Source organism: Plectropomus leopardus, chromosome 4 (genome assembly GCF_008729295.1).
Source record: "Plectropomus leopardus isolate mb chromosome 4, YSFRI_Pleo_2.0, whole genome shotgun sequence".
Lineage (NCBI taxonomy): Eukaryota > Metazoa > Chordata > Actinopteri > Perciformes > Serranidae > Plectropomus > Plectropomus leopardus.
The window spans coordinates 35154020-35181229 of record NC_056466.1 but is presented as its reverse complement, the minus strand read 5'-3'; the positions used below and the strand labels follow the sequence as shown (position 1 = coordinate 35181229).

Below are 27210 nucleotides of genomic sequence, written 5' to 3'. Positions count from 1 at the left end.
TTTGGTTTCAGCCTTTATTCTGACAGAAGATCACCCCATGGGGATTTACATTAATCGATTACAAAGTAGGACCTTGCCAAGTGGCAAGAGAGAACAGCCTTCACGAAAGTTCAGTATACAAACAACACTGTTAATGAAAATCAACATGCATAAGTATAAAACCAAATACATATCAGGGGAAACAATAGAGAACCTCACTACCTATTAATATTATAAAACTAACAACTGTCCAGTACTTTCATAGATAATACATGAAAACCCCACATGGAAAATAAAATATTTTACTTTCAAAAGTGATGAAATGCACAGATGATAATATGCATGTATATGCTCCATTATTAAGGCGTCGCCATGCTTCACTATATTGTGGACGGCTTGCTGAAGTTTTCAGGCAGGAGTGTTAATTTTAAATGGCTATGACTTTAACTCAGCAGTATGCAACATGTTTTTCCTGTGATTCAGAGTCACTGTTGACACACATGAACTGCCGCCCAGTGATTTAGCTATGTGTGAAGGTGAAATTTAATGTTCTGCAAAATTGAAGGTGATTTTATTTCACTTGAAACGTTGCTAAGAAAAAGACTTTCGTTTTTTCTTCAAGAGCTCACAACGCATAGTGATTTAGCTTTGATAAAAAATAAAAAGTGTAAATATACAAATCATAATTAGACTGTACAGTATACAAGAGAATAACACAGTTAGAAATCACAATCACCATAAAAAGATGCTTTTTGTCCTGAATGCGTTTTGTTTGGAGAACAGTTTGTTCTGTGCAATCACTCTTTGGAAAGTGACATTCGTACAGTATGCTTTGGATAGAAGCCAGAATCTTGGGTAAAGTTTCGTATACTCAAAGCCAACATTACCACTCCATGAGGTATTCGAACAGTGACGAGAGTATACACCCCTTTTATGTTGACCAGCACATCACCGCTGGCAGCCGAGTGAAACCAGCTTCCAGTGATAGTGACAGCAACAATATGGTAGAGGAAGGCTTTCTAAACTGTCACTCAGTAGCAGGAATCTCTTTGCACATCAGACTACTATGTAGGCTCAGTAAAACAAAACATACATTAAAAAACACAAGGGTCATTGAACAGTCTGCTCTCTAGCAATCATTCAGTGGAGCCAAATCTGTGCTGTTGTGAATCTTAAATGTATATTCTCAGGACCTTAGCTGCAAACACTTCCACCACCTCAGAGGAAAAAATGATCCCACTGTAAACTACAGCTTTGCATACAGTATATAACAAAAACTAAACGATACAGTGCAAGGTCACTGAAAGGCACGTCTCTCACATGGACGGACAGAGAAGAAAGACTTGGAGGAGGAATGGGTGAGGAGGAGGAAAATGAGGGGTAGCATATTTCTCTCCATGCAGTTGTAAAAAAAAAGTGCTACATTCACTTATTCATCATGTGAGTAAATTGCAGGTGAGGGGAATGAGCTTAAATATCTGTGGCATAATGGGAGATCAAGCTCTGCAGTTTTGTCTCTCCCTGCTGCTATTCCAGCCCATTCTCACACCAAAGTCATCAAATACTGCCACTTTTGCAGTGATTTTGGCAGAAGATCCCGACGCCAACTTTTGTGGCTGTATGAAGCTAAGAATGCAGCTGGACAGAACCATTTGCGGTGTTATTATGCACCGCCGCGCAGCCCCATGGCACCACGCCATAGCAGCATGATATGTTGAAGGGATCGTCAGTTGAAAACATGGCCAGACAGAACCTGTTGCATCCACATGATATGCTGCTGGATGTGTCAGGTCGAAATGCTGCCGGTAACAACGTAATATAAGTGTCACAAAGGTCCCTATAATACGTGCTGGGGAGGTGGGGGATGGATCCAACAAACCCTGGATTTTCATGTGGGAGTCCTGTGTTCACTTCCCGTCTGAATTTGTTGTTTTTTTTCTGCATCTTACCACATGCCCTTTTTTCCTTAAACCTAACCATCCCCACCTTTGTTGCATAATCCTATGCACATGCTTTTGTTGACATTCCGGTGTTGGCAGCAGCATCCCGTAAGGTCAACAGCAGACGCAGAAGGATACTTAGAGTGTAATATGTAGACGCGGCAGTCCACTGCAAAGCGGCATTATGTGACGACTTGAGATGAGAACGTGTTGGCTATATACCACAAGACGGCATATTAAATAGTGATTAGAACAAAACTGTTGAGCATTCAAAAAAACTTAAATAGTGTTTGCGTCAGTTCCACCCAAGTGTTTTTGTTTTCTTTTTTCGATATTGCTTGCATAACAAAGCTGTTAGCATTGCAGTGCAACCCAAGTCAGAGCAGTCGGATGGAGAGGGACACTTAAGTCATCTGTATCGGGTTGATATAAAGAAAAACTTGCTTATGTGTACGGAGTAGTATCTGAGAGATGGAGGTAAATGTTGCCATGTGAAAATTTACATGTAACCATAAATCTTCACATCTTAGATATATTAACACAACTCTGATTGTCTCTTTTTGCACACAGATTAACATTTACAAAATATCAGAATCCTTTTCAGGAGTGTGGACTGCTGCAAGACACAAGTTTCTGAGAATGCACAGCTAAGCACTTCAGATAGTCACATTGATGTCTCGGCAATAGTTGTGCGTTTAAGTGTATAAGTTTTGATGGTAAAAATTGTTGATCAAATATTGACTAGCAAGAAGGGAGTCGCAGGTGCTTCCAAGCCAATCCTAGGACAGCAAATCAACTAGGGAAAGGAAGAGATCCAATCACTTTCATATAAACTGTTCAGTAATAAAAATGTCTTTCACAAGTGTGCCGTGAAACAGTGCGCAGTGTGCATAAGTTCTTTGGATAGAATTTCTTTGTTCAGGTCTGTCATGCTTCACAGAGCACAGAGGTTACTGAGAGAGAGGCTATATGCACTTGCATCCAGTACAGCGTAGTGAGGACATGTTTTCTGGTGGCCACACCCGGAGCTGATAAATGATTGTGCAGTAAAAGGACAAAGTGGATGGCTTGCTGTATTCCTTTTTTTCTGAGAGTTCTTACGAAAAGCAAAATCTAATAAATTATTACCATTTTGATGTGAGTTGTAAACTGTTTTCTCATCATTCTTTTGGATTCATTGATCCTTTGGGATGATGTCTTGTGTGCGTGTCTTTTGTGTTGCCACAGTGCAATGGTCTTAAGGAGGTGAATTGGGTCTATTGAAAAGGCATCTCTTGGGTGGTATCTCAATTCATCAAAATGTGGTACAAATATATTTATATAAATCTGTACAAATTTACAAATTTGTTTTTGGTGAGAGTTGTCAGTTGAAGAAGAAGTATAAACCATTATAGAGAATGTTTAATTGCAGTTTCTTTTATCCAAATTTAAACTGCTTGCCAGCTGAACTTGTCTCTGGGTTCTTTGTGTGGACTGCTTCCATTTCAGTGATGTATGACCATATATATGTAATGCATGTAACTATCTCCCCTATATGCTATGCTGGCTAATGGCTGGTTTGCCAGGGAGCCTATCTGTAATGTATTCTCTTAAGAAAAGGTTGAGGCAACTGATGAAGTCGGGTGCCAGAGAGCTCAAATCGCACTCTGCTAATTAATATGTCTTTAGCACAAATACACTGTGATACTGCACAGCATCTGTACAAAATGTCCAGCCTTTGCCGCTGTTCCTGCTTAGCAGACCAACATGTCTGCCTCCACCCGGTGCCCATCTTCTCTCCCTCCTCGGCTCTCTCGCCTCTTCAGCAGCTAGTGGTGTCCAGTAGCTGCTTGGCCGCGGAGGCTTCCTCGTTACCAGAGTTGGTCCTCTTGTTGTCCATGGCTCTGGCTGTTGGTTTCTCCTTACGCTTGATCTTGAACACATCCCACCTCTCGGACAGCAGACCCTTGTTGAAAATGATGGATGTTAGCCAGGAGACGATCAGGATGGATAGGAGCGAGATCACCATAATGGCAGTGCGGAAGGGGAAGAACTGGGTGAGCTTTCCTTCGGCGTCCAGCCGGCAGCCTGGGAAGTGGATGGCGGGTGGTAGGCCGATGAGAGGCTCGCCGCTCAGGACTCGCATAATGATTCCCATTAGGAAGCCCACGATGGCTCCGTACCCGTTAGACACCTTGAAGAAGAGGACGCAAACCAGCTGAGGGAACATGATGGTGTAGGACATGTCCACACCCACAAGCCAGAAGACCAGGACGCTGCTGTCCAAGAAAGTGAGGGCAGTGCCGGCCAGACCCACCACCACCACCGAGATACGGATCACCCACTGCATCTCACGGTCTGACGCCTGAAGGAGGGAAGATAATGACAACCAATGAGTTTGACATTCCACCCTGTTATAGTAAGGATCTAAAGACCATCTCATGGGCCAAGAGATCCCCTCATGAAGACACAGTAGCCATGAGTTATAGCCCTACAAGAGCCCGACAGTTAACTGGCTTATTATATGGAGTATTCCTTGTGGGTGTAATATTAAAATAGTTCATTGTTAAAAGACAGCAATCATCATAAGGAGGCTGCAATGTGACACAGTGAGCACACTGTACAGTGTGTACTGTATGCCCACAAACTATGCCCAGTATTTACAGGACTGTACAGTCAATAGCTACTTTGTTGCTGCCTCCAGCCTATGTTGTGAGTACAGTATGGTGGCAGAGCCTCTGCGCTGTAACTGCATTTCATCAAAGGAGATTCAGTATGGCACACATTAGGGGTTGAATTTAAAAAATGAATAATGATAGGAGCAATTTGAGTTTTGATGTTGAATTTAAGAAAGTTTAACAGAGGACTATCCTGCCTACCAAAGCTAAAACGCAGTATGTGCAAATTTGGTTAAAGACTGGAATCTGACATTTTGACATATTTTTGAAATATTAACATGCCCTCCATAAAGATCTCCAACATTTTATAAATTTAATTTATAATACCTCATAAATATCTAAATATCCTAAAAAGTAAGATACCCAGATAAATTAGTCCTGCTAAAAGGTAACTAGCCTAGCTTAGCAGCAGGTTTTTCTTACATCTGTTCATATGTTTTCCCTTGTCGCCATTTCTGTTTTCCTTTTTAAGCTAATGTTTTTTTTTTCGAAGTTGAGCGTATTATTTATGTTAATGAAGTAGCAACTTTTATTATGTATCTTCTACGGGATGTTTTGCATTGTTCATTTTATCTTTTGATTTTGTGTGTGTTTTTACTTCTCACATATATTAGATAGTGATAATGGTTGGATCAGAATAAAAGGCATCAAATTAAGATTTGATTGAGTGGTTTGGCAAACAGCGCTCAAATTTAAAACCCTTTTTGGTTAAGGACACACCACTGATATCTTGGTCTAAGACTCTCACCTGCTTTCTGATTATGTTCTTGTAGATATTTGAGGAAAACAATGAGGCGGAGGACAGAAGAGCTGAGTCCATGGAGGACATGACAGCAGCAGCTACAGCTCCGATGCCAATGACAGAGATGTAGGTTGGTGTGAGGTACTGCAGTGAGATGGGAAGTATGGAGCCCGCCTGGCCACGCTCATATGGGGTGAGCGGGCCATAGCTGGTTGAGTTCCAGTCTGGGAGGAAGGACAGATGATTATTTCTAAGATGAAAGGGAATGTCTGCAAGACCGATACATGAATCAAAGGAAGAAAAAGGGGTTACTTCTGCTAACAGGACCTTAAATCAGTGAAATGATGAGAAAAGTGTATAAATTCTTATAGTTTGAAATGGAAAAGTCAAAGGCCAATGGAAGGCAAAAGGCTAATGAAAGCTTAGGTACGAATTTTCCAGAGCTTTAAGTTATGTGTACCTGTAGACGCAGCCACAGCTCCAACCAGAATGGAGGGGATACCGAGCACCAGGCAGAAGGCTGAAGAGGCGAAGCAGGTCACTTGAGCCTGGGTGTAAGATGATGCAGACAGGATTCTTTGGTAGAACGCCTGGTAGGCCAAACCTCCCAGAGCCTGGCACAAACACACAGTTCAGACATGATGACAGGAATCAGTTTGTACAGCAGCACAGGACAAGAGTGATCAATCCTCTGATGACTTTGCTGTTGTTATGTATGGCTGTTTGCTCATCTGATGAAAAAAGTCTGCTCAATTGAACTGCGGAGGTCAATTTAAAGTTTTGTATGTACTGCATAAGCTTTGTATTAGATGACATTCAGTGCTCTGTGTGTGTGTGTGTGTGTGCCATCTTTTGCTTCACTCACCAGCAGCATAAAGTCATCAAACCACTTGCCAGCCTCATCGAGCTCCACCGTGCCGACCCAGGGAGCCTGGAAGGTCTGGTTGTAGGCCGTCAGTGAGATGTCCACAGAGTGAGGGTTGGTCAACAGGAAAGGAACACACACCCACTGTATACACAAACACAAGGACACAACTAATGTAATTATGGGCCCAGTGGGGGGAGTTTTCAGTTTGTCACTGCAAAGGAATCTGAAACCAGAGCTGGGGATAAATGGTTTCTGAGTGTTGCACAGCGCTCCTCTGTCACGTCATGGTTAAGCGTACACTGAGCTCTTTGATCCAAAATAATCAGTATTTTGTTGACAAAGTAATCACACCAGGTCTACTTAGTTGCTGGTCAGGAGCTTTTTAATCTCATCACATCATCAGCTTATTTAATTAGATCAGTTTGCATGGAATTTGAGTGGAATTTAAAGTTCAGCTTTTAAGTCAACAAGGGGGATAAGATAAAATATATAAAGTGCAAAAATGGAAGTAAAAAAAGTAAAAAAATTGAACATTGAACATCCAAAATTGCGAAAACTGCTGCTAATGATGATTGTATGAAATGACCAAAAGCTTCATAACGACTTTGGGAATAAGATCCCCATGCTAAAAGTAATTTTTCGCATTTGCATGAAATGCAGCTGGGCATCATCATCTGAGAACGCTACTCAATAGCACTGTTCAAAGTGCTTTTGTACGCTGCTATATGGCCAGATGACTGGATGCAGAAGCATGAAGGCCCCTGTAGAGCATGAAGGTCGCTGTAGAGCATGAAGGTCCCTGTAGAGCATGATGGTCCCTGTATAGGGCAGGGGGATGGGAGAGGTGAAGGGTGGATCCAACAAACCCCGGACTTTCATTTGAATGTGATGGGTTTTTTTCTTCAGCTAATCATGTGCCCTTGTTGCCTCAACCTAACCATCTGTGCCAGCATGTGCTTTCGTTGATGTGCCAGTGTTGGTTGCTATGTGCCTAAACATATCATGATGTCAACAAATGCACATGGTGGGATGACGCTGCATGTTGTTAACAGCATCCTGGAACATCAACAGCAGTAGAAGGAAACCTAGAGTGTAATATGCAGACGCAGAGGTCCACTGCAAAGTGGAAATATGTGACGAATGGGATGAGAACGTGTTGGTTTAAAGGTTTGCCGAGTGGAATGAGTGGCTAAAGGGTTTTAATATTTAGTCACGCAAAAGCACTCTAAAGCATTTGTTTTAGAAGTAGGTAACGCAGTAAGGTAACACATTAGTTAGAGTAGAGTTTGTACAACCTTCATCATATGTCTCAGTTTACTCACATTCAAATAGAACACTGAACAGTGAACAAGTGAACCAGTTTCTGTTTTGGGGTTTTCATGGAGCACGGTTTAGGTAATATATCAACACCAAGTTGTACAACAAAGAGAATGATGTAGCCTCCTAATGCTACAGTCAGTTAGCATAGATGTTAGCAATCAGAAATGCATCACAAAGTCCTGGATCACTGACTAATTATCCTTACCACAACAAAACCCCAAAACATGAACAGAATGAGACTCTGATGAACGATGAAGACTTTGCATTTCTTTCTCCCTACTCTGAGATCGTGAGGCTTTTCATTTTTTGTCATGGACCTGTGACACGTAGCCCAAACACTCACTTTCGCTGATGGATCTTTGTTTTAAAACATAAATACAATTAAAGTTCAAAGTTAAAAGTTAAAATACTTATTTTTTGTCACTCTGTTGAGCTGTCAAGGTTAGCTGACATGTACAGCTAACTTCATAGCATGCTAATGTTATTTTGCTTACCTTCGTAGTTGTCAATGTAGCTTCATATATACAGTTTAAATCCTTTTTCTCTCTTGCTCCTCGGAGCAGAGCTTGAGGCTTGTACGAGCCAATGAACATCATTTACAGTGACTTTTGGCAAAGTTTGTAGGCATCTACATGCCCACATTCACAAAAGCAGAAAAAGAATCATGCCATCTTGTGTAATGAGCCAAAAAGGTTACCCACCAGACTGACAAAGATGAGGATGAGCTGGATGACGTCTGTGTAGGCCACAGAGTAAAGCCCCCCCAGCAGTGTGTAGATTATGGCCACCACTGAGGAGATGATGATGGAGTAGACGTAGGACAAGTCCAGGATCACGCTCATAGTTCCACCTGGAACAACAGGGCAGAACAATGAGCACTGGAGGACTGACAGAGACACAAATTCTTACAGCAAGTTGTCTAATGTAGTGCTGTTGGTTGCTACAGATGCATGCTTGTTGAATTAAGTGTTTGATTAGGTTCTCAGTCTCTCTTTTGCTTTAAAAGAGTTCCTTCTCACACAGACACACACTCTTCCATCCACTCTTATGTACTTATTTTCAAGATTTATTATGAAGCTAGGCATAAGCATTATCTTGGTACTGTGTCTAAATGCAAAAAAACACAAACAAATTAACTTTTTACCAACAGAATGCAAAACATTACATTTATAGTCATTTAGGTCATGACTTAAGTTACAATTAAGCGTGGGTGGCTTTGGTTTAAAGCTTTTATAAAGCATCCAAGAGCTTAGATAAAGCAACAAGCCAACATAAAAGTAATGATGATAAAATTATGTCAAACTGCACAGAAACACATAACAGAAGCAGCCTATTGATTGTGACTCCAAATTAAGCCTTTCACCCTCTTGGATGAATTATCACCCAAATACTGATAATTCTTAAACAAAATCAAGCAGAAGGTAAAAAGGAGTGTCTTCAAAAAATGAAAAAAAAGAGTAAATGTGAACAAGTGAACAATAAAGAAAAAAATACATCTTGTTACTCAAACAAGGCAAGCAAAACGTCACTACCTTCACCGTCTCTTCTCCCACATTGCCAGGGTCCCCCCAGCCGCAGCCTGTAGCCACACCACAACAATGCCCTTAAACAGAGAAGTGTCAGATCGGCACCATCGATCGCCACTCACCACCCCGCTGACCCCTCACCCCCCACTTACACCACCCCATCTTTGCACCGTCTTGGCGATGCATGCTTGAACTACTCAGTTTGTCCTTTCACCCCATGTGTTTGACAGTTTTGAAATCTGATCTGATCGGTCATCATGGACACTTTCTATCACCATATTTTTTCCAGCTGCATTATCATATTATCTGAACTACTTTGTCTCTTTACTTTACAGTACGTGATTGCAAGATGAGAAAGTAGATTGAGAATGTAAGTAGAAAAGTAGATAGAAAGGTTTTTGCCACCTGTTCACACATGCATTTTGTTTGACCCCTAGAGCCCTAAACACAGATACATTTCAAATGCACATACATGAATAAATGGTCAGGAACACACATATATGACCACAATAACAAAGTTGACTTTGCATAATGAGCCCAAAACATCAAGAAGTTACCATGAACTTTTCCTCTCTTTGAATTTAAGTAGTATTTACCAGTTTAATGTGATTTTTTTAAACGTTCAGTTTCTTTGTGCGCTTTGTGTATTGCGTCGTTTTATATGTGCACTGTAAAAAAAGAAACTGCTTGAACTTAAAAATTGTAGTGTCCATGCTGCCTTAAAATTTTGAATTTTAAGTTGACTCAATTTGAGACGACATGTTTAAGCAATTTTGTAATGATTCAAAACAAATGAACTTTACTAGTCAAATACAAGTGAGATTTTAGCACAACTGAATTATAATTCATTTAATTAATATGTGATTTGACTATAAAAGCTGATTTGTTTTTAATCATTGCAGTTTACCTCAACTTGATTTTCTTTAAAATAAGTTAACTTAAAATTTTAAGGCATCCAGGATTTTTTTTTTCTTTTTGAGTTAATACATTATTTTTTTACAGTGTGGTGTAAAAAGAAACTACTTATTCTAACTTAAAAAAAAGCCAGGGTCCAGGCTGCCTTAAAATTTTAGGTTGAGTGAATTTGAGAAGGTAAATTAAGGTTATATTGTTGTGAATCAACTCTTCCTCTTGAATTCAGTCAATGTAAAAAATTTAAGGCAGCCCAGAGACTTTTTTAAACTGAAAACAAATAGATTATTTTTACAGTGTAATAACTGAAATGTATTCGACTCCGGCCACAAATGCTCAGTCAAGATCCCTTCTGTTTGTCTGAAATCAATCTCAACTACTCTATACTTGATCTGTATTTGACTGGATACACCTCTAGATTACATAAGGCACCCAATCCCTGATCTGTTGTGTGCTGAGCTGTGCTGTTCCCCTGCAGGCCAAATTTAGGAAGAGGAAAGGCGGAATGAGATTTAGGGCCTCTGGGATGTCACAGGCAGCACCAGGGATGGACGGAGGGAAAGAGCTGCCTTAATACCGCCCCCCACCCCACCATGTTGTTTTTAGATCCATGTCCCTCTTCCAAAATTCATGCTGTACATGCATGCGCACACACACACACACCCTTTGCAGCCTCCTGTCTCTGATTCCTCCCCAGCAGAAATTTGACCGTGACTGTGAGCTGTTGATACTGCACAGCTAACTGACAGCACATGGGAGGTGTGTTATAAAAGTTAAATCCTCTCTGGCACTAAACCACCACACACACACACACACACTCAAGCAGACCATGAAGCTCAGTTTATACTACACATACACACACATAAACAGTTTCCCAGCAACAGCTCTAATGGGTCAAATGCTCAGCGCTCTCTTGTCAAGTGTCAAGTGTTTATGTGTGTGTGTGTACGTGTTATGCCAAGTGCACATTGGGGGTGAGCGCATAACGGGAAACAACGACAGGAGGTTTTACTGAGGAGTGAGGGGTCCCCTGATTCTATATTGGTTTAATGGGTTTGGACAAAAACGTCCCAGGAACATTCCTGCCTCCCTACCAGTCCTTTTGTGGAGCCTCAGCACAGTGGCAGAGCCACCTGGGTGACTCAAACACTGTCAAATGCATTTCACGGTTTCTCTTTTAGTCTTTTGGCATCTTTTAACACACAGACATGAAATAATAATTGAGTATGTAACATTTAGCCTCTGTCAGTCAGTCAGAGCCCTGGCACAAATAATGGAAAAAGGTCTCTCATGACACAACAATCTGGTTTGAATAATTGATCACCTTTCACAATCAACAGGCTGCTCGATGTTTAACCCCCTTTTCAAATAACACTGGAAAAGAAAACAATGTTAAAAACACACACAGGAAAACATTATAAACACCCACCCACCCACACACACACACACACACACACACACACACACACAAACACTTTCTCTCACGCATATTTACATGCACACTTCTATTCACTATCAAAGCGCATAAACTCACACACACTCTCGCACACATGCACACACATGCTTACATGATCTCTCACAGATTTAAAAAACAACAATTAAAACAACATGCAGTGGCTTCTATAGAAATAACAGTAACATTACATAAACAATGCTTATTTTAACTCAAGGAGCCAATTTAATCCTCAAATGAATCATCTTGTCATCTAAGCATTTTTGATCATAATCCCTATAATATGAATAATCCACTGCTGTGGGTGACGGACTCTCATAATGCTCAGATTAACAATTATGGTTTTATTTCATTTCAGCAAGACAACAACAGCATGAGTTTACAACACCTGAGTGGAAACTGAGTAACAGATATTTAATACGCCTGTGTGCTTGGTATTGTAAATTGCAATGTAGCCCTACAAATAAAGCTTTTTTTCTTGCAGCCAGGCATGGTACAGCTCAGCTTGTTAAGCGCTGTTAAGTTTTCACGTTAGCCACGCCACCTTGTGATACAGTTGCTACGCCTGTCAAGCTTTCCTCACATGGCACATGCAATTTACAGTGTTTAATCAACAGATTTGCAACTTACGATTCGTGATAATTTTTAAAACAATTTGTCCTTGATGTCAGACAGAGGCAGACAAACGCAGACTTTTTTATAGGCGGCAATTCTCTGCTTTGTCATCTAAAAATTACGAATGTCGCGTGAAGATACTAATTTTATCTTATTTTAAACTGAAAGTCTGGAGGGTCTTAATAAATCCAAAAGTACAAATAAATTCATCACTGGCTTCATATATAATATCAAGACTGTGGCTTAAGCAGCATGTTGCAAGTGAACGGTAAGACAGACAACATGGATATAAAAAAGTAGAGTTGTTCACATATTTCAGTCTAGAACTAGTGAGTCCTGATATCATGATTGTCATGATTCTAACAACAGAATATTTATAAAGATGGACGACATGACAGCTCCCCAAAAGTGAAGCCAAAACATCTTCATCACCCCCCTGGGTGCTGGTTGCAGTATAAGTCATAAATAAACCCTCCCCCCTTTATGTTAGCAGATGGGACATGGGCCAAACTAAAAAAAAATTAAACCATACATGGTTATTGCCATTTAAGATAGTTCTTATCACCCTGATGTTTGTTCAAATGTTAGTTTTTAATTTTAAGTTTTAATTTGTTATTTGATGCTATAAAAAAAGGGAATTGATGTAATGACTGACAGCTGTGTGTGCCAATAGCTGTGCTTGAAATCAGCGGTGCTGCTCGCGATTGATCAGGACCAGTGAATGGGCAGGAACACACTATCGCTACTGCAGAGTCTGGCTCCAGGTGACATCACCAGTACAAAATGGCAACATAACACAAGCCGATATTTGGGCGTCATTTTTTGTATTTTCAGTACGTTTTAACTGCGTTACAGGAAGAAAGACTTTTGGCACTAACTGGTTGGTCTACCAAATATAACTCTTTTCTGGGCTAGCATAGCTGAAGTAGATGTGGACTCCCTCTAATCTAATAAAGAGCTTCTTACATTACCATCAACTCTGGTACTGTGGGACCGACTTCCACACAGCGCCAGTTGTAAACTTGGCTTTTTCTAAGGGTAACCTCAAATTAATGTTAGTTACTGATGTGCTCTTGGCTTCAGATGTAATCAGTTGGTAGATGTGATTAGTTGCTGCAGTAATGACATAGTAATATGGTAGTTAGCTGGACATGCTAACAATAGTAGGTCATTGCACACTGTTCAATCAATTTTTTCACTCTTGTGTTTTTGTTTTTGGAAGGCAATAAAAAAGACCCTGTTAACTCTTTATGTACAGAGTACATGTCTTATGCTGCCTTCGTGTGTTCCTCGGAAATGTCATACTTCCCAGTTGTGCAGTAATTATGATTATTACTTGCATTCAAGTGCTCTGTTCAGAAAAAAGCAACATGGACACTATTGGTAAAAAGGTCGTTTTTCGTGGCTGATGTTTTACCAAAAGCAAGTAGCACAGAGCTCTGAAGAACAAAGCACATACAATGTGCATTGGTAGCCTATGTAGTTGACATTTTAATTCATTTATGAGCTTCGATAACGTTATAATTACCTAATATTTGCTTAGCTGGCTAGCTTTATGTTCCTGTTGTCTCCGTAAATAAGGGCTTAAAGTGTGGCAGAGGTGATTGCAATGAAAACTGGCTGCTCACATGCTACAGCTAATAGATGCATATACTAAAATGTGCAACTACTAAAAGTGAATGATAGCTACTAGGAATAAAATAACTAAATATATAATTTTTTACCGTCAATTGTTGATGCTGTTTCCATGCTTTCTGCTATTTCTGCTGCCCTGAAACATCACACAAACATCACAGCTTGGCAAAACGGGCATCATTGAAATTTTTCCAGTTTCCCACTCATGATTCCGACTCTTGAGGGCCATTCTTGTGCTCGTAATTCATAAACACAATATTTTGGAGGAGCATCTGAAGGCAGCATTACTACTACAAACATTGATTAGACATTTGTAGAAACCTAAAGTTTGACGGGTAAGCCGTACCTAATTAGGTTTGCTAAGCTATAATTGGACAATTGCTGTTTGCCTTCTGTAGTTATTTTCACTTATCTCATGTTGTTTTTATGTCTGTTTTTAGCATCATGCATACTTCTTATGTAACTTTATCTCCTGAACTGAAGCATCTAAATATAGCGTGGGTTCCAAATAACAGAAACACCTGACAATAAAATGTAACCCACTGAAATGGCTCAGTGATAAAAAAAAGTTTGTGAAATCGGTTTGAATGTGTACATTTAAAAAGCTATAGTTTGTGGTGGTGATTTTATAATGTTGTTTGGTTTAGTTTGCCAAGCCTAAAAAGATGTTCCTTTTGACTTTTTTTAACCTGCAGCAAGTCGCAAAAAGGCACCAAGCAGCAACACCCAGCTGTGTTTCTACTCTACTGTTGGTGCACATTGTGTACCCAAACCTGTGATGCCTGCATGATTGCATAAGTGTGTGTGCACAGATTCTAGTGCCAGACAGTTTTACAGTGTGAAGAAACTTACCCAGGCTAACGAGTGTGCGTGCAACCCACAGGACATCAGCTACCAGTGCGGGAAAGATCAGCGCACTGGCCATAATGTTCCCATACTTCTGTTGGAATGGGTCCATCATTGTCACATACTTGTTCTCTCTCATGGGCTTGGCAAAGAAAAACCCACCTGGAGCAGGAGGGAAGGGATTAGCATCAAATAATAATCTGTCTCTGGAAATGATGAAGACAAACATAGCTATATTTCTGTCATTTTAAGACCCGAATGCAAGAAAAAGGAAGAAGAGGAAGGGGGTGAGTGGGAGAGTTAAAGAACAAGTGTGTGTGAACAATAGGAGAAACAAGTGTTCCCTCCAGATAACACGATAAACACCTTGGCTTGAACCCATGGGTCCACTTGGACAACAATGGTGGATGTTATATTTCCTGATCAGGGACTTTGGAGTTTCCAGTTCCCATTACTCTCCCACTGCATCAGCCATTGTGACAATGGGGCCAGAGTGCTGATGATTTCACCTGTTGCAAATGTTTACAGAGTTTGTAACTCTGAGTGGGCAATCTTAGTCTCTGGGTGAACTCTCTCTTTGCACCTGTTGCCTCGAGTCACAATCCTGACCTGATTTGTCAGGGTCCTATTTTTAACAAGAGCGACACTTTTATTGGTTCGTGGAGTCAGATGGGAGTTGGGGGTCAGGGAGCTACATTATTGGTCAACAGCAAATCAGCTCCAGCCAGTGAAGTCTGCAAAGTTCATTTTGATATTGGATTTTATTAACCATATGTAGAAACTCTGGGAAACTTAATTCTAGAGGTTTTCTGAATTGGCCGATCGGCTATTTTGATGAATTAGGATAAAAATATTGATATGCTTGTTGCTAAAATACTAATACATCAGATTACATTGTTGCTAAGCTAGTACCAGAGTCATTATCCCATTGACTTTCCATAGGGATGCATTTAATTCTAAATGTTAACAGTGATGATTTTAACACATTCTCATCCCAACTTGTCAAATATCAAATATCACCACTTGGTCAGTGGACTTTCTCATCTACATTAATGTGCAAGCTGTCCTGTGTTTTTTGCTGATGCTCCAGGACAGTGTGTCAGTTTACATCTATTACATACATTGTGTCTTTTTAAAATACACTTTCATTTTTACAGGAATTTTACAGTTCCTGCTCATAGATTCATACTTTTTTTTTTTTAACAAAATAAACTTACACTATCAGTAAAACAGTATTTACATTTATTTCTTTGTGCAACACAAGTATGTGGTTAGAATTAGAGAAAAAATATCATGGTTTGGCTGAAGATTCATACGGGAAGCAAACAGCGGGCTCCTAGGTGATAGTCTGGGGTTTGTTGCACCCGTCCACCGCCTCACCCATCTGCGCCATAGGCACTTTCCAGCTCCATGTATTAGGTTGTCACTGGCAGTGTTTCAAACTGACACTGTCCGGTGGCGTATCATACTTCCGCCACACCTTCTGTATGGCCAAGTGGTATGTGATAAGTTCGTAATGAGAACGGGCTGATCTCCCAAACCTGACCTCACAAACATTGTAACAATGTTACTGGCTTGTGTAGCAAGTTACTGGTGCTAGCCAGTATTCACCTTTGACTGGTCATGTCCAAAGTCCGGGCCTGGGCACAAACTGTGGCCCTCAGACCAACTTTAAATGACTCTCGCTTGTCTTTCAAAATATACTAAATGATTAAAAAAATATTGGTTAATCAAGCAAGATCACTTTTCATTTCTTTTCTTTCACCTCATGATGACAGGACAATCATACAGTTTGTAGACATGCATCAAGTAGGACTTGCGTAGGCAAAACTTATGTGTTTTCATCAATCGACAGAAAAAAAAGCATTCTAATGATCATCTAACGGTAGACGTTTCCTGCTGGGTAGCAGACATGAACACTGCAAAGAAGCATGAAGTTGGCAGTGAGAAGGGATGGAAAGTTTAAATCTGTTTCACCTAAAGAGAAAACAGTTATGTTTATGCCATTTGTATGCGATTAAAAATAAATAATCAAATAAACTTGTGTTATTGCCTTTATTTCTGTTATGGTCTCTCTTTTGTATTGGACACCTCTGCCATTAAGCCTACTTCTGCTGGGCTACATTAGGTTCATGTCTACCTTCTCATTTGCTCCCATTTAAATACTCAGTCCTGCAACATGAGAATAACATGCACCACTAAATGGATGTCAGCAGCACAGTTGTGTCCAGAAGAAGAAGAGAAGCTGCAAACAGTAGTGGAGATTCAGGTCAAAGAAGTCAGGGTTTATATGTCAGGGCTGAAAGCTCTGGGGTATGTGGGGCTACTCACCCAAGAAGAAGGTCAGGACATATGGCACGGGCATGAGAGCCCACACTGCGCCAAGTGTTGGGTTATAAGTTGCCTCAGCTATACCGAGGATGAAGCCTCCTCCCACCCATGTAGCTGTAGACAGACAAACACACATGTTAAAAGGGGAAAGATGATGCAAGCACCACACAAGCTTGTGTATTCCACTGACTTGGATAATGCATGCATCATGCATAACAAAACAACCACTATATTTTGACACACCATCACGAGATCTCAGTTACAGTATTACTCGTGACTTTTTCAAAACTTATCTAATCTCATAAACACATCAGTTCGGGTTCAGTTTGTACGACTTGTCTAGAACTTAGACTGCACTGACTACTTTTTTTTTTGTAAAGCGACCTTGAGTTCAAGAAAGGGGCTATTTAAATCCAATGTATTATTATTATTATTATTATTATTATTATTATTATTATTACTTTACCAGTAAGGGTGAAGATGCCAACTAGCAAGTTGATGTTGCGTCCGGCCAGTAACGTTATCTCCATGCCATCCCCTGAACACTTCTTCTCCTCCCTCTTGGAGCGCATGGAGGCCCAGATGCCTGTGCCCAAGATCAGCAGGTAGAACGCCGCCATCACCACCAGCCCTGGAACATTGAGAGCCATCCTGATCTACTTCTGTGTGCCTTTTCTGTAAAGAGACAGAATGAAGAAACATGACAAGTTGCTAACAGCTACAAAAATAAATGCTGTTTGCAATGCTAATTTAAATCACAGACAAACAACTCAAAATGCACAAACAATACAAAACATTTTCCATTTACTGTTTACTGTAAAAAAGTATTGGAGGGTATGGGGAGCAGGGGGAGGCAAGTTTGCACAAATTGTCATCTAAAATGATTCTTTCAGACAAAAAAAGTACATTGATTGTGTGCAGAAAGCTATAAGCGCAAATGATAAACAACAATGAATAGAGGACAGGAGCTTGTATTCAAATGCAGAGTGGAGGGTGAATGAGGTGGAAGAGCAACTCTGTGTCTTCTCAAAGAAAGACAGTGAACAAAGAAAAGGCTGCAGTGGAAAGGAAAAAAGAAAGGTGCAGGAATGTCGCGAATGACCTAGCTCTGCTTGCTTGGAGGATGGGGGGGCGGGGTTGAGAGGAAGAGCTTAAGTTTGAAAAAAAAGGCAAGGGTATAAGATATAGAAGGGTGAAGAGTCTGAGAGGCGAAAGGGGTCTCACCATAACAGTTGGCTGCACTGACAAAGATGGCGGACAGATGTTGTCCCCCTTCTTCAGTGGCTGGGTGGCCCAAACATCGGGAAATGAACACAACTCAGAGCCAAGTTAGTGTGTACACATGTGTGTCTATGTGTGAGGGTACTGTAACTGTTAGACAAAGCCTTTGCATCTATAAAGAAAATCTGTCATCTTTAACTGCTATCTGGCATGCACTTCTCTGCACATTGGCATGTTGACTGTACTGTCAGTATGTTCACATGACATCAGAAAACGTCTAATTATTGTGTTGGTCTGACAAAAAACCCCCGAACTTTTAAAATGCATGTAAACATGTTAGTTTGACGAAGTTGAATTTCTTGAAGTTGGACCAGCATGCCTCGGTTTGGGGTCGATTTACTCCCGTGTAAATGCCTTAACCACTATGGAACTGGTGTAGGCGTTCTGCGCATGCTTCGTAGTCCCCCATGCTGGGCTTTGACCCGGAAGTCAAACAGCATAAATACGTAGAAAAATGGTGAGGAAAAAAAGAAGAAGGGAGAAAAACAAAATAAGGATGTAGAAGTAAAGTGTACAAAGTGTACCACTCTGAAAGATTATCCTTGTTTTCACCGACATGCAACCTGTTTGCTGCTTGCTAACTTGTTTGATGTGACATCATAGGAGGTCAACAGGGAGAAGGTCTGATGGCAATTAGCTGAAAGGGTGCATATCACCACCTGTCGAAGTCAGACATACTTCTGTCAATAAATGGATTCTCCCCTGGTGCTTGTACACTGGGATAAGGACAGTAGTCCAATTAAATGGCATGATCAAGCTAGAACTGTAGTTTCACTTAACTGTGCATGGAAACCTCCTGAGTATTAACTGTGATAATGCAGTCCAGGAACAGCGAAGGAGTCAGATTATATCTAAAATACACCACAGTAGGGCAGTTTCTTAGAAAACCCTTTCTCTTTATTATAAACAGAAAGTCACATACACAGCCATTATTTTCATGGTGAAAAACAAGACATAGACCCGCCCACTGTAGTGAAAAACATTTGCTATCCAAAAAAGGATTTGGCTGGAATCAGATCTGGAGGAGGAAAAAATGCATACTATATCCACTTGGGATAATAGGGAGAGGGAAAAAAGGAAATACTTGTGAAAGGAATGAAGCGAAAATATGGGTAGGAGGCAGACATATGTGTGTGTGTGTGCGTGTGTGTGTGTTGTATGAGGGCATGGAAGGAATGGGTGAGGAGGTGAGGGGATGGCCGGCTCTGCGCCAAAGTCAACACAAGCCTGAAAAGCGTATATTCTCGTGGCCTGTGTGTGTTTCTGTTTTGAGTATGTGTGTGTTTGTTCCCACTGTAGCAGCTTTCTAGCAGAGTTCAAACTGAGTCTTTATGTAACAAAACTGATATTTTCTGATAAAAAACATATGGTTCAAAGAATAAAACATTATACCTGCAGGAAAATGCTACAGACACTAAACATTTTCTCCGCAACATTTCAGAGTTGTTTTATGAACTTTTTACTCTGCGCCATTAATCTGACAGCTATGGCCTACTTTCCAGGACAAGGTTTGACATGCAATGAACACATCAAATATGCTCTAACGGTGCATATAATGATGCATATAACGGTTGATGTAAGAGACATGAATGTATTGCCATCACAGTGAATACTTTGAAGAACTTTTTTCTACAGCAGTATTAAAGTTATACAAATGTGATTCTGATTCAGATTCTGGACCTGGTGTAGATTACAATCAACCCTTTCAAAGTGCAAACAAACAAGAAGTCTGAGACTGCACCCATGCTTACTCCACTAAATGCTTCTACCAGACAGGCTGGGAACATCGAGCCAGCAGTTCTCAGAAAAAGACATTCACTACGCTGTGTGATACACGACTGGCAGTGCAGTTATGTGGGCGGCTTGCCAACCCTCAAATCACTAGTATAACTTTGGAGCAAAACTAATGTTTTGAAATAAGACTTGTAACATTTTTATTGGGCTTTATGCAACCGTATGGTTGGCAGAATTCCCTATGGGCTGCTACTATTATTTTGTCCTCTTGTAAAACAAAGGGAAAAGAAAGACTTGTTGAAGAATGTTGCATCTGAAGAACAGTGCCTAACTGATGAAGTAGGTTTGATCCAAAATCTAAAACAAAAAAATACAAAATAAATAAATGTTGCCAAACACAGAAGAGAAATAGCAGCTACTGTGGTCACTCTCTCCAAATGGATCTATATAGTCCTGGAGGATCCCTCCTCAGAGCATGGTTTGGAACATCTTGCAATAAATAGATCAGATCCTTTATACTGGACAATATGTTTCACAGTTAATATAACCGATGTGTTAGTGTAGTGTTTATTTATTTTTAAACACTATAATGCTTTTTGTAAAAATAATGAAAATAACTATAAAAAAAGATGAAAACATTGTAATCTGTAATCCTGCAATAAAACAACACAACTGCAGAATTGGTGAAAATGCAATAATCAAACAAACATGTCAAAACTCAAACGTGTGCAGGTGTGTTCCTGGAGCTCTACAGCAATGCCAGCATTCATTTTTTAAATGATGCCAGCATTCATTTTTGAATGATTAAGCTCAACTTGCAATTGTTCCGAAATTACTTTTGTGAATTCAATATATTACTCTTGGGACCTATTTGTGACTTGGTCCCTCCTCTGCTTCCTGTTGCTGCTGGAGATAAGGTTGATGAGATCAGCAACTCTAAACCACACATTTAACGTACTATTTGGCTAAAGCTGTGAGCTACAAAAGGCTAAACTGCTCTGCAGCTCTACAGAGGAGGGCAAGAGTTTTCATTTGATGCTATCATTTAATTAATTATGAGGTAAAAAGTAAATTTGTAAAGTGGACTTATTGACTTAAATGAGAGAATTTTATTCTGTAATTGTGCTCCTCCTTAGTATGCCTCACTGTGCGCTCAGTTATTGAGCAGGATTTTCACAGTCCAGACTATTTTAGTGAGCCCCCTCTACTCTTTGTAACAGTATGCAAGATATTTCACAGTGTGGCGAGACGCCTGGAGTTCCTCTATAAGGATGTACTGTATATGCACGCCTATTGACCTACTTTAGAGATGTTCGCAAGTGAACGTTTTAGACCAGAAATTTGTGAACAAATGTTCAACAATGTTCTTCTGAAATCTCCAGTATTAGATCATTACTCTGTGCATGAATTCAACTTGTGCAGTTGGTCACTGAATAGTCTACAGTTCATGGAAAGCTACATGTCCTTAAATGTCTTGAAAGGTTGCCTCTCACTGCCTGCGAATACACTTTGGAGTCAGAGGTTACAAGTCAGGACAACTGTGGCCAGCCACAAACTATAAATCTAGGGACATAATAATCCGTTACCAGGAAAGCAAAAGGGTCTATCACATAGACAGCAGTTGGTGGACGGGGTCTGAAGTAGTGCTTTACTTTCATGTTCCACTGTGCTCACAATCCAATGATGACTTTTTTGATATTAAAGGCAAAAATTCAAATGTTAGCCCATGAAATAACTCCCTGTCAGTGTTTGACAAAGAAGCAAGAGTTGCTCTTAATGGGAGGGTCATTTATTTATATCAGAGACATACACACATTGCCACATTGACATAGACACAACCAACACCTGCATTAATATGAATAAACTGAGAATCTTTGCTCTTGAGGTTACACACAATCATCCCCCACCCCCACCCTTCACACAAAGCACTGCTCAACTAAGTCATTCTTTCAGGAAATGTCACTTACTCAGCACCTGGCAACTTTTCATCACTCATTCTGCAGGCGTTAAGTGTGACAACAATGCAGGCACATTGATATATTGAAAACACGTACAAAGGTAGGGCCAACCTCTCTGAACATACGATACACTTTTGTATTTCATTTGCATCTTGTGCATTTTTTGTAAGACAACAGCAGCTACAATCATTTTCACAACTGATCATGAATTTTTCCGTGTACATTTATACAAGTTGCGGTGGAGAAGGTCTTTGTGGTGCAAAACCGAAAAAAAAAAAAATCCCCGTCAGAAAACCCATTCAACATGCACACCACAAAGTTAAAAAGAAAAATCCCATTCATGTGATAAGTCAACTACATTCCCCCTATGTTTTACATTTTCTTTCATGAGCTTCTTACAGGATGTACATACAATTAGAAGCCTGTATGAAGCCTGTGTGACGAAAAACAAAAGTAACTAAATGTAACTGATGCTTTCTTTGTGTGTTTTTTGTTTTCATTCTGTAAAACAGGCAGTCACATCTAGATGATGATAAACTCAAGGAAATGTATTTTAATATCTATGGGTGCTTTGAGAACTACTTGTGGGGCTAATAAAGGACTCCATCGAGCACCCCTCAAGACTGCCAATAAAAGCCAGTCACACTATCAAAAAAGTGCGTCTTGTTTTTGAGTAGTTTAGAATTCTCAACAAGCAAACCTGGGTTATAGGGTTAAAAAAATAAGTCTGTCTCTATTTTAGTGGCATATCGGGGGTTGATTATGCCTTTCCTGTGCATCTGTGACTTAAAACTTGCATTACAACTGCGGGATTTTCACCTCACTTAACCCCTTGAAACTGATTGGCTTCATCTTCTCAAAAATCATGAAAGTGAGACAATGAGCAGCTTCACAAGAAATTTCCCAGATGATCAAGAATAAGTCAAATGTTACAAGCGTCTTTGAGTATTGTGAAAAGCGCTCTATAAATAATATATATTATTAACATTATTATTGGGAAAATTACCCAGAGGGAAAAAAAACTGGTAAAAGAAAGGAAATTGCATGAAAAAAGTCACAAACATGAAAGCTGAATTAATTTAAAAATATATATTTCTAATAGAATAGTTATTTCCTAAAATATTTTTCTCTCCCTCCGTCTCTTTTCTGTCTTTTTTTTAAACTAATTTTGGCTGTGGCATAATGAAGTGCAACGCATAGTTCTGCTTAGGAATACGGAATTGTTGAGAGAATGTAATGCCAAATGAAAGGGCTGTGTGGCTGCGAGGCAAAGCGGTGAAAATACTCTCAATGCTCTTTTCAGAAGCCTTTTTAAAACATTTTCTTGTCCACCCCCCTGTACAGTAGTGTCATGTTGAACTTTGGGGTGCAAGCCCCTTCTGTTTTTGCAAACCGGGAGCGCGTCGACAGCCATCCTCTGTATATAATACACTGACTATACATGAGTATCTCATGCAGCCCCACTTAAAAAAAATCTATCTAAAAACTTTAAGCAAATCTCTTTCACCTGAGTCTAAAGTATTATTTAGAACATTTTTTCCCCACAGCACAACAGTACTGAAATGAATGTTCATAGTAGTTCTGCTGCAGGTTTGACAGCAGAGGTGATATTTGTCTGGGACTGAACATAACCTTTGTCAGAGCTCGGCTGAGTGAAAGCAGGTACAGGATTGATTTCAGTCTGATTTGAGTATCTTTAGACCTGAGTGCTCTTTCTGTCTAAATATTCCATGTGGTATTCTCTTTCACACAGGTGCAGAAGTGTGTCTTGGCACAGCTACAGCACTCTTTCTACAAATACCACCCCCACATGCACCTCCTCTTCTCCCTGCCTCTCAGTACTTTTCCGTTCCGATCGCCTCTTCTGACAACTGGGTGTTTGCCGCCTCCCTCTTCTCCTCCTCCACCCCCTGCAATTTTGCAATGTGGAGTATGTTTATAGATGTTATCATCTATTATTAGTGGGTAGCACTTAGCTGAATGGCAACTTTCACTACAACTTTACATGTGTTTGTGCACACATGCTATCAGACTCCAGGCGGATGTGAAGCACTAGTGAAACGTGACCTCACTACACTCTGGTGTTTTACAGAAAAAGGAAGAAAGTGAGAGGACCAACAGAGATCGACCTCCCTTCTTCCCTTCCTTTGTTAAAAACCCCTCCCCTTAATATGGTCATTTGACTTTCACGTCCCGTAACAGTTTAGAGATGAGTTCTCCGGGAAAACATCCAAGCTTGATTTAGAACATTTCTGGGAAATCCTCTAATAAGGCTTACCAAGCAGAGCAAGACAACTGCAAAGAAGAGATAGCGGCCACTGTAAACAGCACATTTAATGACTGCTGCTCCGAGGGGTTTGAAAGACACTCAGTAAACAAGAATATTAAATATTAGCTTTAAAAGTGAAAAAATGTCCTATAGATTCAAAGTCTCACTCACTACCTTCAGCATCTGTTCATTTATTGTATGTTGATGTCTCAGTCAGTCAACATTCTGATGATTTTTGATTGATTTTTTCTTTGGAAGTCACAAGTGGTGAAATAGTGCACCTTGAAACGAAGAAAGGCTTTCACTATTTCAGAGCCATCAGGGCGCATCAAAGGTCTGACTGGCAACAAAAGGGTCTGTCAAAAGTACATGTTGGGGGTAACCACAGTGACGGAGCAGAAGCTAGAGCTAATCTCTTAGTTTTAGTAGCTCACTTTGTTAGCTCACTGGGGGCGCTGTGACGAGTGTCAGGGTGAGGGCGGGTCAATCAACTCTCTGGGTTGATGACTTTAATTAAAAATGACAGTGGTGATCGGAGCAGAATTTCTTTTCTCGAGATTGTTTTGCATAGTCCTGCTATACTGTGTCGTGATTGGCTAGAGCTCGTCAGATGCTGTTATGGTTAGGACGATTAGATCTGGGTTAAGTTTAGTCCTGGCCAATCACAGCACAAGGCGGGACTTAGCAGAACAATCTTGGGAAAAAAATAATTGTAATAAAGGGTGGAGAGAAGGAAATTTGAGGTGACAGTGAGGTAGTCAGATGAAAAGTTTTGTTCCACATAGTGAGGACTGCCAGGAAATTAGCGATTTTTTTTTTTTTGGACAACCAGATAATTACAACTTTTCAAAAAAATAAGTCATCTACAATGACACAAAATAAATGACATCAATCACTCACTGCACTCTAAACACTCACGCTGGAACTTCATTTAGTTTAAACTCAAGTCTCAGGATGAATATTACTTTCTAACAAATTAACACATCAAAACAAGTACAATTTTATTCAATCAAAGATAATTTCATTAGTCAAAGTCAATCTGATAGTAGCTATAGTGCAGTATGCCGTATACACTCCAGCGTGAGCATTGTCACAGCCTCCGCTACTTCACAGACCAAGTGCAGTGGAAAGTTACAGCTTATCAAAAGCATTGATAGAGAGGATACAGAAAACAAAGATAGGCAGCTGAAGTCACAGCAGACAAACCACAATATCATTTTTGGCTCCTAAGCAGTGCCACTCAGTGCTATTTCGGGAACTGGCATACACCCTCACTTAGTGTGTCCTAACTTGACTGAGCTTAAAGTCTTTCTCAAAGATAAATAAACCACACACACACACACACACGCACACGAAAACAATATTGCACTTTTAAGTAAATGATGCAAAGTTAAAAAAAAAACCCATGTACATAAAATAATCTACATGAGGAGAGAAAAATTAACACAGAGGACAAAAGAGAGCATAATTCAATGATTGGATACATACCTTGGGTTAACAGTACGAGTCAGTTCTTAGTGATGATGTGAAGATTATTCTTACACGACAGAGAACAGGTCAGGTAATAACGTTGGAGAATGTTCCCCACAACACTCATCCACAGTGTTGGGGAGTGAAAGAAACTGCCAAAAGATGGACGGCAACACAAACAATTAAGAGGTGCTTTTCAGTCTCTTAAAGTCAAAAAGCCACAAAAGTCTATTTTAAAAAAAAGAGTTTGGGACAAAGTGAAGTGAAGAGGGAGAGGAGTCCAAACTCAGAGCACATGAAACAGGTTCAATGAGGAAGGATGGAACTCTCTAGAATCAGCACTCAGCCTTCCCCTGGTTTTAAACCTCACAGGGTGGGAGGGTCAGAGAGGATACAAAGCAGAGAGAAGCTGCCACTACTGCCACCTGATTGGTGACTGCATCAGTGCTCCCGTCTGCAACCAATTAGCTGAGTTGAGAATGTGGGGCAGACCCGGCCCTCATTTTAGCTTTAGGTCCACATGAGGATGACTTTGACTGCAGGGTGGCACTGGTACCTCAAGCAGCTCATGAGCAGCGTATTAACAACTCCCCCTTTCTCTGTTTGACTCTGTCTCTCTCGATCTCCAGCACCTTACATTTCTTTTCCCCTTTTGACTCTCTTTGATGTCCTCAAATTGTGTCCTTTTGTGCTGCTTCTCTCATCAAACTCTATTCTGTTTTTTCCATCTATTATCGGAAATGACCTCTTTTTCTCTCACCTAGCTGCTGTGTTTCACTGTACTTTACAGCCTGTGTGACAGATACCACCAGGTTCCTCACACACTTGCAACACACAGAGAAAAACAACTCCTTCTCCAGTCTGCCCTCGTTTTTTTTCTTCAGTTTTATTAGAGTGTAGTCTTGTGTGAGTGTGGGCGTGCCTCCTTGCCCAGGACTTACACAAAGCTTTGCTTGTTCTGTCCATATGGTTTAGTGTATCAACCATTTAGTAAATCACATGGGAAGGGGCAAGAGACAGAAAGTGTGTGGCAGCAGTAAAAGAGGAAACAGGCATGAATTTGGTCAAAAATAAAAGTGTTGTGCTCTTGTGTTCAGAGGAGCTCGCTTCTCGAGATATAATGAATTGATCAAAGTCTGCCTTGATTCACAGACTGCCGTCTTTGTTGGATCCAGTCACTCAGCTATTTGTCACACACTGTCTAAAAGCCAAACATTTTCAGACAGTTTTCACATATTCTCACAGCGGTGGGGAAAGACGCAGCCATGCCACATTCAACAAGCCTGACATAAGTGTGAATTCCTGCCTCTTTCTATAGTAACAGAGCAACACACTATGGGCATCATTCAGCTGTCAACCTTCACAATAAACACAGAAAAACGTGTAAACCACCATAACACAAAAAAATAGTTATTTATTAAATTCTACTGGTGCCAATCAAACAAAAACACATTTATACAGGCATTTTTTAAAAGCTGATTAAGAACATGAGATCAAATACCAGCATCCTGTTTTTGTACAGACAATGAAAAGAAAGGCAAAAAGAATCCTGACCAGCTCTTTCTCAATGATTCGTCCTCTCCAGTCTGCCAGCCACTCTCATCCTCCCTCAATTACACACATTTAACAGCTGATCAGCTGTGTAGAGGCGAGGCAACGCTGCCGTCGCCTGTC

At 40.3% G+C, this 27210-nt stretch overlaps 1 protein-coding gene and 1 long non-coding RNA gene across 2 annotated transcripts; both read right to left on the bottom strand.

Moving 5' to 3' along the window:
* Window positions 1-25878, bottom strand: LOC121941953 (high affinity choline transporter 1-like). The gene is made up of 9 exons (XM_042484990.1): window positions 25555-25878; window positions 17291-17499; window positions 16825-16938; window positions 14500-14655; window positions 8208-8356; window positions 6184-6327; window positions 5779-5932; window positions 5325-5542; window positions 1-4263 (listed from the first exon to the last, which is right to left on the bottom strand). The coding sequence occupies exons 2-9, from the start codon at window positions 17472-17474 to the stop codon at window positions 3721-3723; spliced, it is 1662 nt and encodes a 553-aa protein (XP_042340924.1). The 5' UTR covers window positions 17475-17499; window positions 25555-25878; the 3' UTR covers window positions 1-3720.
* Window positions 8363-14493, bottom strand: LOC121941954. Its single transcript, XR_006105786.1, has 3 exons — window positions 13737-14493; window positions 11269-11318; window positions 8363-9109 (listed from the first exon to the last, which is right to left on the bottom strand). It is a non-coding gene; the product is annotated as an uncharacterized LOC121941954 (long non-coding RNA).
* Window positions 25879-27210: the final 1332 nt, after the last annotated feature.

Excerpts from the sequence above, each read along its gene's own strand:
- LOC121941953 (XM_042484990.1), bottom strand. The coding sequence starts at position 17,474 with ATGGCTCTCAATGTTCCAGGGCTGGTGGTGATGGCGGCGTTCTACCTG. Across the intron at positions 8,357-14,499 it reads ACGCACACTCGTTAGCCTGG|GTGGAACTATGAGCGTGATC; the intron begins GTAAGTTTCTTC and ends CTGTTGTTCCAG. Across the intron at positions 6,328-8,207 it reads TCCTCATCTTTGTCAGTCTG|TGGGTGTGTGTTCCTTTCCT; the intron begins GTGGGTAACCTT and ends TTGTGTATACAG.